This window comes from Vigna umbellata, chromosome 1 (assembly GCF_029865625.1).
Source record: "Vigna umbellata cultivar VRB3 chromosome 1, Vumbellata_1.0, whole genome shotgun sequence".
Taxonomy (NCBI): Eukaryota; Viridiplantae; Streptophyta; class Magnoliopsida; order Fabales; family Fabaceae; genus Vigna; species Vigna umbellata.
Genome location: NC_142165.1, coordinates 94,577,574 through 94,594,791, shown reverse-complemented (window position 1 = coordinate 94,594,791; position 17,218 = coordinate 94,577,574). Strand labels below are relative to the sequence as shown.

Genomic DNA, 17,218 nt, shown 5'->3' with positions numbered 1-17,218 from the left:
CAACATTTTTGTGTGCGTCATAAGCTGCAATAACAACATCTGTTGTTGAAAAAAATAAAATAAAGAGGAATGTCCGACCCATTTGCAAGCTAATTCTTATTGGGTTGGCTAAAATAAATGGAGTGTTGTTCCCTCCACCACCAAATGCTTATTGCATCATTCTATATCTAATTTGTTCTTGTTATAAAACGAGTGTCAACATAAAAAAAACTTCAACAGATGTGACACATCCATTAATAGATTTTTAAAATATATTTTAATTATTATTCAAATAATAATACATAAATTAAATTAATAATAATTATTTTATTAAATAAAATAATATTAATTTAAAATAATTAAGTAATAATTTTAAAAGAATTAAATAATATTTATATATTAATTTCAAATACAATAAATTAAAAAACTAAAAACTAAAAACTAAAAAAAGAAACTTCAAGTTGTCACATCCGTTTTAATAAATTTTTAAAAAATATTTTAATTATTATTTAAATAATAATACAGAAATTAAATTAATAATAATTATTTTATTAAATAAAATAAAATAATTTATAATAATTAAGTAATAATTTTTAAAAATTAAATAATATTTATATATTAATTTAAAATACAATAAATTAAAAAACTAAAAACTAAAAAAAAAAACCTCATAAGATGTGGCACATCCGTTGAAGAATTTTTTCTTCAACGAATGTCGACATCCATTTAAGAAAAGAAGTGAAAGTGTAGGATATTTTAAAATATAAGAAATATTTTTAAAATTTAAAAAAATATGATAGTGTAAGGAGCAATGTGAGATAGTGTTGGGAGTAAATCTCAAATAAATGGAGTTAGACTAGCTTATTGGATTTTTGAGATTTTAACTTTGGAGTATTTCTTCTTGCACCACCGTATTGTTTTTTCTTCCTGCACCCTGTCAAATCAATTATCCCGAAATTATCCTTAATTAAAATTATAATAAAAATTTCTACACTTCTTTAATTTTAATATTTTTTGGATTAGTTGTTTCGAAATTTATTTTTTGAAATATTTAATCAAAAATTAATTTTATATTCCAGGAATAACTGAAGAATATTTCCGACAATCTCCTGTCCGAAATATCTCTTTATATACTTTTCGGAATACTAGATCCGAAAATGAATTTCCTGTCTTTTTCTCTTCTTCGCTCACAGGTATACTCTTCTTCTTCACCAATCCATCCCAGCTAAAACGAGAACACGCACAGGCTTCCAAATCTTCACTCTCTTTCTCTCTCACTTCACGCACAGGTTTTTCCCAAATTACTTTGAGGAACCACGAAAAAATTCCTACCTTGTACAAACGCATGGAAACAAAATTTTTGGCTTTCAGAAATTGGGTTTGAGCATTAGATTTGTGTTTGGAAACAGAAAATCAGTCACGTCTATTATGGTAAAAAACGTGAAAGATAGACATATTTATTTCTTAATGTGAACCTAAAAGGATGTTTGCAGTGTGAGACCAAACATGTTGTAGTGCCAAGGTTGAGAGTGATTTGGTGCATGGAGGTGAAGGGTGTGCTGCGTAGGAAGGAACTGAAGGGAAGAAAATAATTAGGTTTAGGTATATAATTTTAATGAGGGGTAAAATTGGGTTATTAAATTTAATGGGTTGCAGCCAGTAGAAAGGGAGATGTAGGAAGAACTCCCTCAACTTCCAGGAGCTTTGAAAAACCAGTTTGGGCCCAAAGCTAGGGAGTAAAGAACCCACGCACACTATAAATTCCTAGCCACAAGAGGATTTGGACAAAAAAATTAAAGAATATCCAATTAGATATTTTATATATAAATTATTTATTTTAATTAATTTTTCTTATGCTTTTAAGTAAACATTTAAATAACTTATAATTCCTTTTATTTGACCGCACTTGATGATCCCCAACAAATCCTCGTATATTTTTCAATTTTTACAGGCCTAACTAATTTTTGGAGAAAAAAATTCAGTCAACAAAAAATCACAGCAAATAATTGAGAAAAATAAATTAGATGAGAAGTTGAATAAAATACCTTTTGATTGAAGTTTCACCTCCCATTTTTTGGATTGAAATTCTCTCCATTTCCAACATAATGTTTAATTATCAGTTTCAGATTAAAAAACATTGATAATGATCAGTTACAACATTTTGTCAAAAAATCTAGAATGGCTGTATTTAAATAATCTTTCAAATTTCAATTTCAATGAGATTTATAAAATCTAAATATACAAATAACACTAACAATACATAATTCAAAGCACTAAAATAATTATAAAAGCGTTGTTAAAGAATTTACCCTTGGAGCTTGTAAAACACAACCTTCAACTTTAGTAAAGCCAGTTGATAGAAATACCACAATTACGAAGCATAGGTTCAGAACCATAATTACTTCGACTCAAAGCCTGAAATAATAGAAATAACATCAGCTTCATCATTAATGTTTGCATCATAGCAATTGGTCAAAATAAATTACAAAGAGACTAACATCTGTCAACACTCTCATCCTCTCTAGTGGCTTTTGCCTAGACTTCTCCACCAATGAGGATCTTTGGAGTGTGGTTAGAGTTTTAATATAGTGTTGAAGGGATGCCAAAAAGCAAAGGTAAGCAAAAAATAAGTAAAAATCTTAATCAATGATGTTCGATTTCAATTTCATATTGTTTACTATACAAAAACAAATCAACACATTATATCTCAACTTTAAAAGTTTTCGCTCTATTTGGGGGCCTCATTCTCTTCCTGTTATTCTCACTGATTTCTCCATGTCCATCAGGGCTGACATTTCCATTATTTCTATCCATACATATTCAACGAATTGTATAGAAAAAGTTACACAGCAAAAACATTCGCATATAAGCCGATATTCAAAATGAAAAAACAAAACATGTGAACTTGCTAACAGAGACAACATCCTCGAGAACAATAGTAAACTCAAGACGATTATGGGCAAGAGAGCCAAGGGTAAAAAAGAGTTTTCTCGCCATCATATGAAAAATCCTTCCCATTTAGTTTAGAATTATATGTCTCCTGAACCCTTTCGAGGACCTTTCTCCCCACACCCTTATCCTCTCTAGGGCGTCCATCTTCATACGAAATAGATACCTGCTCAAATATAGACACTGAATACACCATTCAAATAGAAAGAAAATTAATAATCAAAAGAAACAAAAGGACATACACTATACTGAAAAAAGTGACCGTAAGTGTTTCCAACATTCACTCTAAAGTTATTAATGAGAAGTCGCAACTTTATCCCTTTAGAAGCAAGGCCACGTCTAACTATTACAAGCCTCAAGACCTTTTGGTGAGAGAAGAATCGAAAGAAGAAAGTGAGGGAGCTCACTAGATGGAAATATCGAAGGAAGAAAGGGATGGTGCTGGTGAGGTCACAAGCAACGACAATCGTCAATGACGTGCTTTCGAAGCGAGCTTTGGGCGGTGGCGACTTCAACCGTTTGATGGAGGTGAAGAAGGCTTAGGTCTCTGTTTCACGAGCGAAAAAAAAAAGGAGAGGGGAGTGGAGCTGGCCGCACTAGTGACATGGTCGGACATCATACTTGCCTATAATTATTCTTATTGGAGGATATGTGATGGCTGAGGGTCGTGAAGGGGAAGAAGATGAAGCTTGTGATCCTTTTGAGAGGAGGAGGAAATGATTTAGGTCAAATAAAAAATATGACGCTGATGAGTGTGAAAAAGAGTTGTTTTTATACTTATAAATGAGCTCAATCTTGTAATTATTCATGTTGTTCCTCATTGAAAAGTTGTAATAGGTAGTAGATTGTTATGTAAAATATTGTACAGGAAATGGTGTATTATGTAGACTCTGTCAACCAATTTTCGCAAAACGAAAGCCAAAATTCGCACTGCCAGAAGAATGAAATTCGCATAGCGCACCAGTACCTGTGCGCTGAGCGAATAACATCAGTTAAAGTGCAACAGTTAAGAAAATTCACATAGCGCACCAGTACATGTACGCTGAGCGAATTAATGAAGTTAAGTGACTTTAAAAGACGTGATAGAAAGACAAAAACATTCTTCTGACAGAAGTTCCGGACAAAAAGAAAGAAACGAAAACATCTCAGGAACTTCCGGAGACTACTTCAAGGCATCAAGATACCATTGTTGCAAGGGATTGCTTCAAATGTGTACGTTTTAGATGACTAGGAGTAGTTAAATTTCTCTTTCGTTGGGATTGGATGTAATGAACTCACTGTGATGTAATTTCCCTCCTCAATATATCGTTGTTCGTTCATATGCTCTTTATTTAATTTATTATCATTGTATGAAAATATAATGTTATTTGAATGTCTTTGATTACTGGAAAGTAACTTTGAACATGAACGTAGATAGAGCACTTAAGTGATTTGTGATATTGGGATAGACTCAATAACTTGATCATTCTTAACATCGGACTTAATGCAAATTGTATGTTAAATTGACTAAGGGATTATCATTTTAATATATTAATTTAGAGCTAGTTGCTAAGAGATTAAGACTAGTATGCCCTGATGTGAACGTTTGAATGAAGTAATGAAATATTGAACAGAGTTTTATATTCATATGAATCATGAAATCCAATTCCAACGAAGTTTCTTTTAAATATAATTCCTTGCACACCAACTCTTTGATAAAAATACCAAAAAGAGTTTTTTGTGTTGTTTTGTGTATTTTGATGTCTAATTGAGTTATAAAAGGAAGAATTGTCATGTGTTGCACAAGTCCTTTGGGAGGACGATACTTTTACTTATTAATTGTATTACTTGGAACGATTTGATATGCTTGCCAAAAAGTTATCAGATGCAATATGAAAATGAGGGAAAAACGAGATATTTTCACTTATGGGCAATTTTGTTTTTCAACAGTAGAAAATTTCTTTAATAAAAATAATATTTTTAATTTATTTGCAATTTTAATAAAATTGCCAGAAATTTGTAGATATTTTAATAAAATCACCGAAAATAATCTCCTACTAAAATAAATTATTTTTGTAGTGTCTATGAGGAAAAACAACTAGAAGGAGAACTTTAAAAGAGAAATTATAATTTCTTTCGATACTATTTCACTAGGTAGAAATTAATAAAAGAAATTAGTAAGATGGCAATATATAAGTAGAATTATTTTAAAAATTTGGATTGATGATGATATTTTAATATCCTTTATATGGATTTATTCATAAGATTAGTGTCAAAACTATCCGGACCTCACAAATTTTACATTAAAACTCAGATACGGGTTTTTTAAGTTGAACCTTGAGAAAAAAATTGTTCAAAACTTCAAAACGATCACCATAATTTTTTTACATATAAATATTTATTTCAAGGGACATTTTCCACTAGGGTATTAACACGATTTTAATATTTTTGTTTTAAGCCTTTTAGTTGTTTGGTTGGCATTTTGCGCGCTGCGTTGGATTTGGCAAGTTTGTCAATGTTGGTAAGTGATATATTATATGTAAAATTTAAAAGTGGAACCCACATCATAGTATGAAAGAATATAAGAAAGTAATGAATGGACATCTCTGTGTTACTTGGGTGACACCTAAAAAAGAGGATACAGATAGAAAAGAGAGGCGTTGATATAATATATATGATTGGTACGATGAAAACACCTAGAGATAGTCTGTGCGTGTATATATATATATATATATTGAACAGGTATCATGTGTACTATTATCTAAAGACATTTTCAAGTATAAAAATGAAATGGATGCAAAGAAGAACTCAGAGAGAGCATAAAATAACGAACCTACCATAAGTGAATAAGTAAGTGAAAATATAAAAAAGAAAAGGTGAATTTATGAGGTTGAGAAGTTTGGAATGAAATCAGTGCATAAGTGAGTGGTAAGGTAAAGGTAAAGGAGAAGAGTGTGGTGGAGAGAGTTGATTATGCAGAGTGAAGTTACAGGTAGCTCACATGGCTAGGGAGCTAAGGGTAAAAGGAGGAGGCATGCGAATGAAAGTGGCACAGTAACAGAGAGAGAGGGAGAGTGTGGGGTCCAGTGTCCTAAGGGGCCGACAAAGAGCATCTTAGGATGCATGGGTTTTATTTACGCAGGGGGAGTTGTTAGTTGTGGGTTGTGTGAGAGAGAGTTGGCGTTTTGTGGGATTTTTATAATGTGAGTTTCAGCAAACTCTCCGGCGCTTCTGCACCAATGTGTTGGTTCCTTTCCTTTCCAGTGCCTGTCAGCGCCACCCACGCGTCTCCAACACTCTGTAATATGCGCTCATTGGTCAACACCCTGCTCTCCACCAACCCTTACAACCTGTCTTCTCTCTACACTCTCCTAATTCCTTTCTTTCTTCCTTCTCACCATTTCACTCTAACTCTTCTTCCATTAATTGCTTCCTAATGCTCCATGTGCCACTTCCCACAAATCACTCCACATCTACATCACAATTTCCATACTATCACTTATCACCAATTCCTTCCAAGGATTAATCTATCTCTGATAGGACAATGGTATCTAAAACTCAACCTTTTCAGGCTCCACATATGTACCTTTCAATATAACTCCTAGCATCAACTTAATTACTGACCACACATAGGTTCGCACAATTTTAATGATATATGAATCAATCAATATGTTTTGACCTAAGGGATATGAATTTGTTTAAGGATACACAACTTTTTAGTCTTGAGTCAATGATGTAATGAAACTACACGGTACAATATGTCCTTTTTCTAAGTATACACAAATTTTGAATACTAAATATATAAAATATGCTAAAGATAACAAATATGCTATATATATATATATATATATATATGTATATAAATTAATTAATTATAGTAGTGTGGTGTGTAGGCTTTTTAGGTTAGAGACGAAATTTGTCTATTTTGATAAGAATTATATGAACCTAAGGCTTTGTTCACTTGAATAGATTTAGGGAAGAGTGATAGAATGAATTTGAAAGGATTTGAAGGTAAACTTTTGTTGTTTATTTGAGTGGATTTAGAGGTAAGTGAGAATAAATTTGGAAGTAAAGTTTGTGATAATTAATGTAAGATATGATTGATGTAACAGATTAAAAAAATTTGGTTCCAAATCCATTCAAATAAACAACAAAAAGTTTATCTTTAAATCTTCTCAAATCCATTTAATAACTCTCCTCCAAATCCATTCAAGTGAATAAAATGTAAATGTTCTTATAATCCTGTCGAGTTATACATAAACATAAACCGTGTGAATACGGACAAACCTCCATTTTACCAAACAACTTGAAATGAACAATTATAAGAAAGCCAAATATAACAAATATGTATATTTATTAACTAAAGATAAATATTTTTAAATCTAAAAATGGAATAAAGAGTAATTCTTAATGTTGCGATTAAGCCCTCCTTACTTTTTTTTTTCCAGAAAAAAAAAACAGAGGAAAAAAATTGTTGGAGAACATTTTGGACTGTGTGGTAAAAAGTTCATTTCTCATAAGCGTGTGTAGGTTATGTTATCCATTCCCTGAAATTAACAATCGGTGAGGCGCGTGCATGTGCAGCCTTGAAATTTGTATCATTAGCGTTAACCTGTAGCATTGGCAACGTGGAAAACGGATAAGTTCTTTACAAACAACTGTTTTTAATAATAAAATATAAAATTAAAAAATTAGTAAAAATAGTTATAAAAGAATATGGTTATGTTTTTTGTTTTGTTTTTTTTTTTATCAAAGTTTGGATGTTATTGGAGTTTGGTAACGAGGGCGTATTGAGATACAGTAGGTATGATGGAGCTAGGCGAAAGAAACGGGTGAAAACGCATGAGTGATGTGGGCCTGATTTTTAAGGTTAGACTTTGAGAAGTTTGCATGTGGCGCGGATGATGGAAAACTGAAGCACAAATACCCTAGCAGCCTCTATGCACACGGGTCCAGTGTAGTTTTAATTGTGCCAGCTATTGTTGATTTACAGTATAAACTTGTCTGTCATATACCACATCGAACTTCCCGTTTGCGTTATGGATATCTTCTCAGGAAAACGCCCTAAGAAAACTGCTTTCAACTTCAAAATTTGACCTTCTTCTCCCTCACTGTTCATTATTTTAATATCCTTACTAACCATAACTCCTTTTAGATTAAACGAAACTGATCATTCTGACACACTTAACTCTTCTTTCAATTTGACGAGAACTTAATCAATTACTATTCTCTCTCATAAATTAAGTCACTGATAGCTACTCCATACCCAATAACCAAAGGTTTAGTATCGTCACCACCTAAACTATATAATTTCACTCTTTTAATACTATTCTTCATACTTATCATGTTATTGAAAAGTTTGGTTCAAACCACAACACTACTTTTTAAGTCATATCAAATGTTACAGTGTATGGTTTAATCATGACATACAAAACTTTACATAATTACTTCTCCAAATCAAGCTTTTCTTTAATGAACTCAATTAAATAATGCCCTATAACTTTTATTGTTCATAACTTTAATTTAGTGAGAAGTGTTTAAGCTATTACACCCATTTCAAAATGCTTCCGCACTCCGCCTTTTTACACGAATTAAAAAGTTATCAAATGCTTTAGCTTTATCCAAATTTTATTTTTCATTATCGGTGTAATTAGTTTTCTTATCAACAAATTACTGTAAGATATTATAAGTATTCTTTTTAAAATATTTTTTTCAATAGTAAACCATTTTAATAGATAAGATCATTTCTAATTCGTTGATTATATAAACATATATTTCAACTAAATATATCATTTATTCAGCTAAATCATCGTATTAATTCCCATAAATATGTTATTAATAACGGGAAGTTATAATATTTATTACAATTACTATTATCTAAATGTTAACCGTAACTGCACATATTTCAAGACCACAAAATACTATAAACAACAAATTGATGTTTATATAATATATCAATATTATTATTATTTTTTCTTTAATTAAGTTTTAAGTATTATCAATTTTCATAATTTTAATTTCTTTTAATAATTTGTGTGCCATAAATATTTTTTATTTTTGCTTAAACACCCTACCATTTCATTCTTGTCATCCACATGAAAACATTGCTTTTATCTTTTCATTTTTAACTTACTAATAAACTCTTTTCCTCTCACTAATTTCTTTTAAAAAATCAAGTTCACTGATAAATTAACAAAGATTAAAAAGGAATTATATGATAAAATACCTAAACAAAAATATTTTTTTCCAAACATTTTTGAGAGGATTTGAAGATAAATTTTTTGTTGTTTATTTGAGTGGATTTGGAGGCAAGTGAGAGTGGATTTGGAAGTAAAGTTTGTGAGAATTAGTATAGGATTTTATTGATGTGACAGATTAAAAAAAGTTACTTATAAATCCACCCTCACTTACCTCCAAATTCACTCAAATAAACAACAAAAAATTTACCCTCAAATCTTCAATCTCTCCCAAATCCATTCAAGTGAACAAAGTGTTAAAGAAGTAGAAACTCAATTAAAAAATGTTCGATTTATTAATTACTTAAATTGTAACTAAGTCTTATTTTCTTAAAAACATAAAGGACGCCTCTTTCTCACAAAGCTTTTTTATAAATGTAATTAGCAAAAATTAAAAACATATAATATCAATTTCACGAAAACTTCTTAACTCTTTAGTTTTTAAGTTGAGATGTCTTCAAGTCTAAATGTTGTCTCGAGTCAAACGGATATATATTTGTAAAAGACACTCTCATATTCAAATTATAAATGTGTGTCAAATGATAATAAATGCTATAACAATGAGTAATTAACTAATTACATGGTGAATAATGTTTTTTACATTAACATTTTTGAGCTCTTACCTTATTAGATCTGGGCCACATAGATAATCACCTAATTTGCTTAATGTTTCACTAATATGTTATAATTCTTAACCTCTTTTAATTACAGTTGATTTTCAATGATCTTGACCGCAACGCCCTTGCCTATAGGATGTGATTTTGTCGAGGAAATATCGATCATACGCGATACAATTTTGGATAACTCATAATAATTTGAGATAATCTTAATCTTAATTATATATATATATCAAGATAATCTTAGATATATGACAAGAGACGATGTAGGATGATGTAATGCTAATAAATAATTTATATATATATATATATATATATATATATATATATATATATTAAAAAATAAATAAAATAAGATATTAATCCAAAGTATGTGGAAATAAATAAGGTATATACTTTCTTGTTCCTAATTAGTGGATTTAAATCATTTAAAAAAAGTTTTAAATTCATAATTAGTTTTGTTATTTTTAATAAAATATTATTTTTCAAATATTTAAATTGATTACTTTCTGTCTAAATTTAACTAATACATTTAGTGAAGTGAAATTAATTTAGTAATATTGTTTTTCGAAAATTGGTAGATTTATTGTTATTATTAATCGCTTTGTTCATTTCTTCACACACAGTCAAAGTTAATTTTGAAGAAACAAATTAGTACACTAAATCTTAATTATAATAATACCATCGTGTAATTTTTTGTTTTACTCAGTTTCTTTTAAGGAAACTCACATTTAATACTATTGTATATAGGTGTTTTTTTTTGGATCATATTTTGAATTTCACTTTGATAATATCCATCTTATTAGTTACATTAAGGCAGAACTCCAAATATATATGGTACTGTATCCATGTTTTTTTTTCTTTTTCTTTTATGAATAATAGACATATATGTATAAGTTAATTGAAAGAAATACCTAAAAATATACTAATTGATAAAAGAATAAATAATTAAAATTTCCAAAAAAGCATATAAAAGAGTGGAGCATATATATGTATAAAAGCTTAAACTGCATGGGAGTTTCAAAACCGTATCTAAATTTGAATGAAGTAGAAGAAAAAATAAAATAAAATGAAGAAGAGTACTGAAATTAAGTAAAGTAATGCCCCCATTCAAAGCGTTTTATTGAAGTGAAATTAAAGCAATTAAAGCATTGTAATGAAAAATATTTAATTATGTTTTAATAACTCTGACAAGAAAACATTTTTTTCATGTTATTTCATAAATGGAAATAAATATATAGTTTTAATGCATTGAAGAATAAAATTAAAGATTTTATCTGAGAGTAATATAAATATTAGTGTGAGATGTATGATGTACTCCACAGAGTATATGTTGTTGAGGGAGAGAGAAAGAGTGATGGGGACCCATTCACCGCCCATAAGCACGCAGTCTTTCTGCAAACAAATCTAGTTTGGATCTGTCTTTCTCAATCGAACCCTAACCCAACACTGCTTCTCCCAAAATAGAAGAACAACCTTCGACCTGTTCTTTCTTTCTTCACCTCAAGGGGAAGGAACTCCATTCAAAGCCCCACCAATTGAACGTTTCTATAGGAAGCAGGTTCAAGTAGAAAGTCAATTTAAGGTCAATCTCCCCATCACCGATTTCAATCTCCTATTCCATCACCACTTTCAACTTCCACCACTTGGCATCGTCAAATCAACAACATCTTCAACCAGCAAAGCAGCAAGAGATTCAGGAGACTCCACTCACTGCTCATATATAACAGTTTGTTCTCGTTAATTTCCTTCCATTTCCATCCACTCCATATATTTTTGTTTCCTTCATCTACATATATACATACATATTTAGAATTGCCAAATTCATTTATATATACTTTCCAGCATATGCAAATGAAGTACTAGCTAGAGTTAAGACCTTCACAATCCTTGTCTGTATCCATAGACGACACTCAATTATACATTGAAGGATAGAATCAGAATGGATCCAATCACAGCACATGGTCAATCCCTTCCCCCTCCTTTCCGCCCAAGAGATCTCCATCTGCACCACCAGCCGCAGCAGCACCAATTCCAAACCTTAAACCAAGCCACCGACGACGAGAACAGCGGAAGCAGCAGCGCGCAGAAAAGGGAACGCGAAGAGAACAACGGCAACAACAACGATGAAGGTGCTGGTGAGGCTGAGATAACAAGGAGACCTCGCGGGAGACCAGCCGGCTCCAAAAACAAACCCAAGCCACCCATTATCATCACTCGCGACAGCGCCAACGCCATGAAAACCCACATGATGGAGGTGGCAGACGGCTGCGACATCGTTGACAGCGTGTCTGAGTTCGCCAGGAAACGCCAGAGAGGGGTTTGCATCATGAGTGGGACTGGCACAGTCACCAACGTCACTCTCAGGCAACCGGCTTCTTCCGGTGCGGTTGTCACTCTCCATGGAAGGTTCGAGATTTTGTCCCTCAGTGGATCTTTCCTTCCGCCGCCTGCGCCACCGGCTGCTTCCGGTTTGACCATTTACTTGGCCGGTGGGCAGGGACAGGTGGTGGGAGGGAGTGTGGTTGGGACGCTGGTTGCTTCGGGGCCTGTGGTGATCATGGCTGCTTCGTTCAGCAACGCTGCTTACGAGAGGCTTCCTTTGGAGGATGAAGACCCTTCGCTGCAAATGCAAGGAGGCTCAATTGGGTCACCCGGTGCAAGTGGTATTGGTCAGTCACAGCTTCTAGGAGGAGGAGATGCAACTGCTCCACTTTTCCATGGTTTGTCTGCTAACCTTCTCAATTCTGTTCAAATGCCATCTGAGCCATTCTGGGCATCCAATCGCCCACCCTTCTAGAGTCTGTTTGGATTAAACAACTTAATTCAATAAATTCTTGCTCATTCAACAAGAGTTTATTGCCAAATTTGACTTCAAAGCTTATTCGAATAAGCTAAATAGTAGAGGTGGTAAGTAAGTTACATGTTATTTTCGTAAGTTCAAAATAATATCTTCCAATTCTCTCATCCTTGTCGCCACAAGTTCCATTGCTGTTCTCTTCAATGTAACAGTTAGCTTTTCTGGTGGTGGTGGTGGTGGGGGAGATGGCAAGAAATTCATTTAGTTAGGGATGTTGAAAGTAGGAATCCAGGTTTCGTGCTTCGATAATTTGTGTGTCATTTTGATTATTAGGAGATATATAATGTTTTCTTTTGCATGTTTTCGAGACTGTAATTAAACTGAAGATGAATTTTTATATCCGTGGTGAGTTTAATTCTGTCAATGACAATGGGGTGCTCGTGTTTGTCTCGTGATTATATATGTATCATCCATCAGTTTGTAGCAGCAAAAACAGTAACATTAATGAATGTACGACCACAGTTTTTGGTTGTTTCAGTTTGACTGCGGGTTGATTAATCAAACATCTTAGTAGGCTTGTCGACAACAGTCTATAGTTACGTAAGATTGGAAATTTTGTTGGACAGACATTAATTTCTTTTTTCTTTTTCCTTTTACAATACAGTATCCGATTGGCATGATTTTAAAAGACGATTTTGGACTCTGATTTTGATGACAACGTGAAATCATAATTATAATGGCACCGATTATATATTTATCTGTAATTTTTGACAATATAAAAAGGTTAAGAAAACCGTAATAAGTGTTTAAAAGGCTTGGTAAGTATAGTAGGAGATGTGTATGCGAAGCAACTGGTACACACACATGCAGTGTCTGATGAAAGCTCCTTTTCGAGGCAGTCATCCTAACTTTCATTAAAAGGTAACACTAACCAAGACACAACGTTCCCGAGTGTTTATTATCTAAACCCTCTGTCTCACTGTCTTCCATATTAAACCTATGAATTTTGCGCCAAACATGTTTTTATTCTAAGCACTGAACCTCTTTTTTTTTTCTTCTTTAAAACACTAAAGTGAGGTTGAAAATCTAAATGAAATACAGTAACATGAAGCTTATCCAATCATCCTTGCTAGTGAGACTTTTTTGGCTTCTTTAATGGTATTGTGTGTACTGCATGCGTCCTGCCATCTATCTGTTGGTCAACTGATTCTAAATTTCCTCGAGCCAGACAACTGTTTTGTTCCCTCAAAGTAAGAATCTTATTTTGTTTTCTCTTAATATAGTTCCGTGCTGGGTTCCTTACCAACCTATTTTTCTTCCTTGGAACCTTAAACATTTCTCCATCTTGCGGCTATATACTATCCTTAGTTTCAGCTATCCGCCTATTATTTTTCCAACTAAAGAAACAAACAGATTATTTTTAAGGAAAATGCTAACAAACTCTTCCTTTTTATTAAAGATTATTTCTTCCATAGATACTTTCTTCGAATTTCTTGAGGTTGTCATGCACTGGCTTAACAAGACCCTACTTTTAAAATCCAATTTTAATATTTTTCGGATAAGGTTGTAGTCTGATAAAATGGAGAAAAAATAAATATTATTGGAGTAAACAAATTATATTCTGATAGTGTTAGTTGGGTATAAGTAAAACTCCTTTACATTGGAAAATGTCATTACATCCCTAACCTGACTAATTGGTAGAACTTAGGATCACCGATCACGGGTCCATTTAACTATTCATTCTTGATGGAGACTGGAGAACATGAACCGACTTTATTTAATTCTTTAATCATCCGCTACTTCAAAATTACATATATAAATGAAACGGTCAGCCAAAAAAAATCATTATACGAAGAAAATTATGGTACCCCTTCACAAATTTAAGGGCTTTAGACTTTGTACGACACTCTGTCTTTCTCCCTCCTTTTTTTCTTTCGGGCTATGATAACAATTTTTTAGAATAATTATGTATTACTATTTTATTATTATGTATATTTGAAAGAGATGAGTTACAAACTATCACACAACTAGTTGTAAAAAAATTGTTAATTTTTTTTAAAGAAACATTTTCCTTTTCTTTTGGTGTGTATGCATCCGTTTTACCATTGGTTCAGAGAGTAATTGTATTAACATCTTTATATCTATATATATATATAAGCTTCACATCCTTCATAGGGACAAAAATGGATTTTCCATTAATGAAAGATAATATCTGAACTAGTAAATTTTTTTTTAAGTATAACAAGTATTTGGTATATTTTTTAGGTTTAGTATAATAAAAGAAGAATAACTTTAATATAGAAGTTTTGATTATGTTAGTTTTGTCTAAACTCCATTAATGATTGAGGTAATTTACATTATTCATTTTATCGTTAGTATAATTGTATGTATTATACGATTAATGTTGAGGGAGCCTTTTACAAATTTTGATGTTTTGATAAGTTTTTTATATTGTTCCTCTGTTCAGTCTCCAAAATATACGGATCAAAACACTGATTTTAATATCTTACAATATATTAAATTTTTTTAATACTAATATCACTGTATTTTAAAGGTTAAGATAGAGCTGTAAAAAATGGATAATCCGTTGATCCGGTTCAGTTCATCACGGGTTGGACATTTAATTGTCAAAAATAGAACTGTCAAAAATTCAAATTCGGTCCGACTCACCATGGGTTGATGGGTTAAACTGGTTGACTCACACTCACCTAATTATAAGTTTTTTCCTAAATAAAAAAATTATATTTTTTTTAATTCAAATCTAAATAATTTTTACTCTAAAATGATCTTAAACTTCAAAGACAATTCAAAATTAAAAAATATCATACAATCCAAACGTAATCCAAAAATAAACACAAAAGATGAACAAATAAATTTTTAATATTGATAATTTTTGTATCACTTGTCCATTTATAATATTATAGTCTTGAATAGATAAATTTATAATATTTTTCTCTCTTGAAACATATTTTTTTTATCTTCATCTACTATATAATAGAAAAAATGTTAACTAATAATATTGAAACATAAAATAATAAATACTTAAATTAAATTAGGTGGGTTGGTGAACCAACCCGGCTCACCACGGGTTCAACCCGAATGAGTTGGGTTCTAAGTAACCGGGTTGAAAACTAACTTACATAAAAATATTATAATTTTTTCAAATCCAACCCAATTCAAATCCAATTCAAATCTGTGGTGAACCGAATTGTCCTGCGGGTTACAACCCATTTTCACTAGGTTAAAAAGTAAGATTACTCATAAGAACATATGGACTGGTCTTTTATTCTTTGCCTTTTCTTTTATAAATTTTAAATTCTTAGTGGGTTCCAACAATGTTAATTGCATTTTAATGTTTATTTTTTCTCCATAAACAGATATTACATTTCAAATATATGTTCAATTACCTAAATATTTATCGAATCGAAATAAAACTAATGAAATTAAAATTCTTGTACTAAGAATAATTTTTTCTGTAAAATATGTAATTATTTATTTATTCGTTTATTTATCTATAAATATTATAAATATTATAAATATGTCATTACTATTAATTATGATTTAAATATGTTTTTAGTGTTTCAAATTCTCTTAAATTTTGATATATTATGATTTTCAAATAAATATAGTTCTTTTGATGTTAATTTTTTTGATTTGTCAAACATATTTTTTAACTGAAATTACTGAAATTAAAGTGATAATGTGTCAAATAGAATAAACAACTTAAATGTTTTTAGCGTAAAAAAATTTAACGTAATTAAATTAAAATGACTATACCTATTACTTTTTAAATTGTAAGGCAAAATATATCAAAGTTTTGGACAAAAACAAATTTTAATTTTGCATAAAAATTTAAAGACTAAAAATATATTTAATTTATTAATTATTTATTAACATTAACTAGCAATTGAATTATTGTTTAAACGTAACTATTTATCAACTTTTTAATTATTATTTATAATAATATATTTGTCCATTAGTTAGACATATTTTAAACGTAACTATTTATCAATTTTTGAATTAATATTTATAATAATATATTTGTCCATTAGTGTTAAACATATTTTACAGTTACTAATAACTATTTTTCAATGCAAGTTTTCACATAATTAGGGGATGGACATATTTTAACAGCTACTAAGAACTATTTTTCAATGCAAGTTTTCACATAATTAGGGGAGGGAGTAAGTTATAATTAAAGAACTATTTTTCAATGCAAGTTATAATTTTTATATTATTTGTTTAACCCTCTCTTCTCACTTTTATTTTATTTTTATCTTCTCGTGAGTTTGATTAAAATGTTTTTTTAACATATTAACGGGAATTACATAAGTGTATAATTGTTTCTCGATAAAAATAATATTAATTAATATTTTATTATCACAATAAACTCCACAACATGTCAATTATCTCAAAATATATCACTATATTATTCACACAATAATTCATATTTAATTTTTATGTACTTGTTTGAAAAATAGTTTCAATTTATAATATAATTAATGGTATTGTAATGGAAAATAAGTCATGTATGTAAAGATATATCAAATATCAAATTTCGATCAAGAATTATTTTCAATTTTACAAAATATTTCAAAGAATATATATATATATATATATATTATATATATATATATATTATATATATATATATATAT

General features: G+C 30.5%; 1 protein-coding gene across 1 annotated transcript; it reads left to right on the top strand.

Moving 5' to 3' along the window:
* The first annotated feature begins 11,097 nt into the window (after positions 1 to 11,097).
* LOC124848293 (AT-hook motif nuclear-localized protein 26-like) lies at positions 11,098 to 13,097 on the top strand. The gene is made up of 2 exons (XM_047325939.2): positions 11,098 to 11,489; positions 11,606 to 13,097. The coding sequence occupies exon 2, from the start codon at positions 11,703 to 11,705 to the stop codon at positions 12,558 to 12,560; it is 858 nt and encodes a 285-aa protein (XP_047181895.1). The 5' UTR covers positions 11,098 to 11,489; positions 11,606 to 11,702; the 3' UTR covers positions 12,561 to 13,097.
* Positions 13,098 to 17,218: the final 4,121 nt, after the last annotated feature.

Bases quoted from the DNA above. Each gene is read 5' to 3' on its own strand.
- LOC124848293 (XM_047325939.2), top strand. From the start codon at position 11,703: ATGGATCCAATCACAGCACATGGTCAATCCCTTCCCCCTCCTTTCCGC.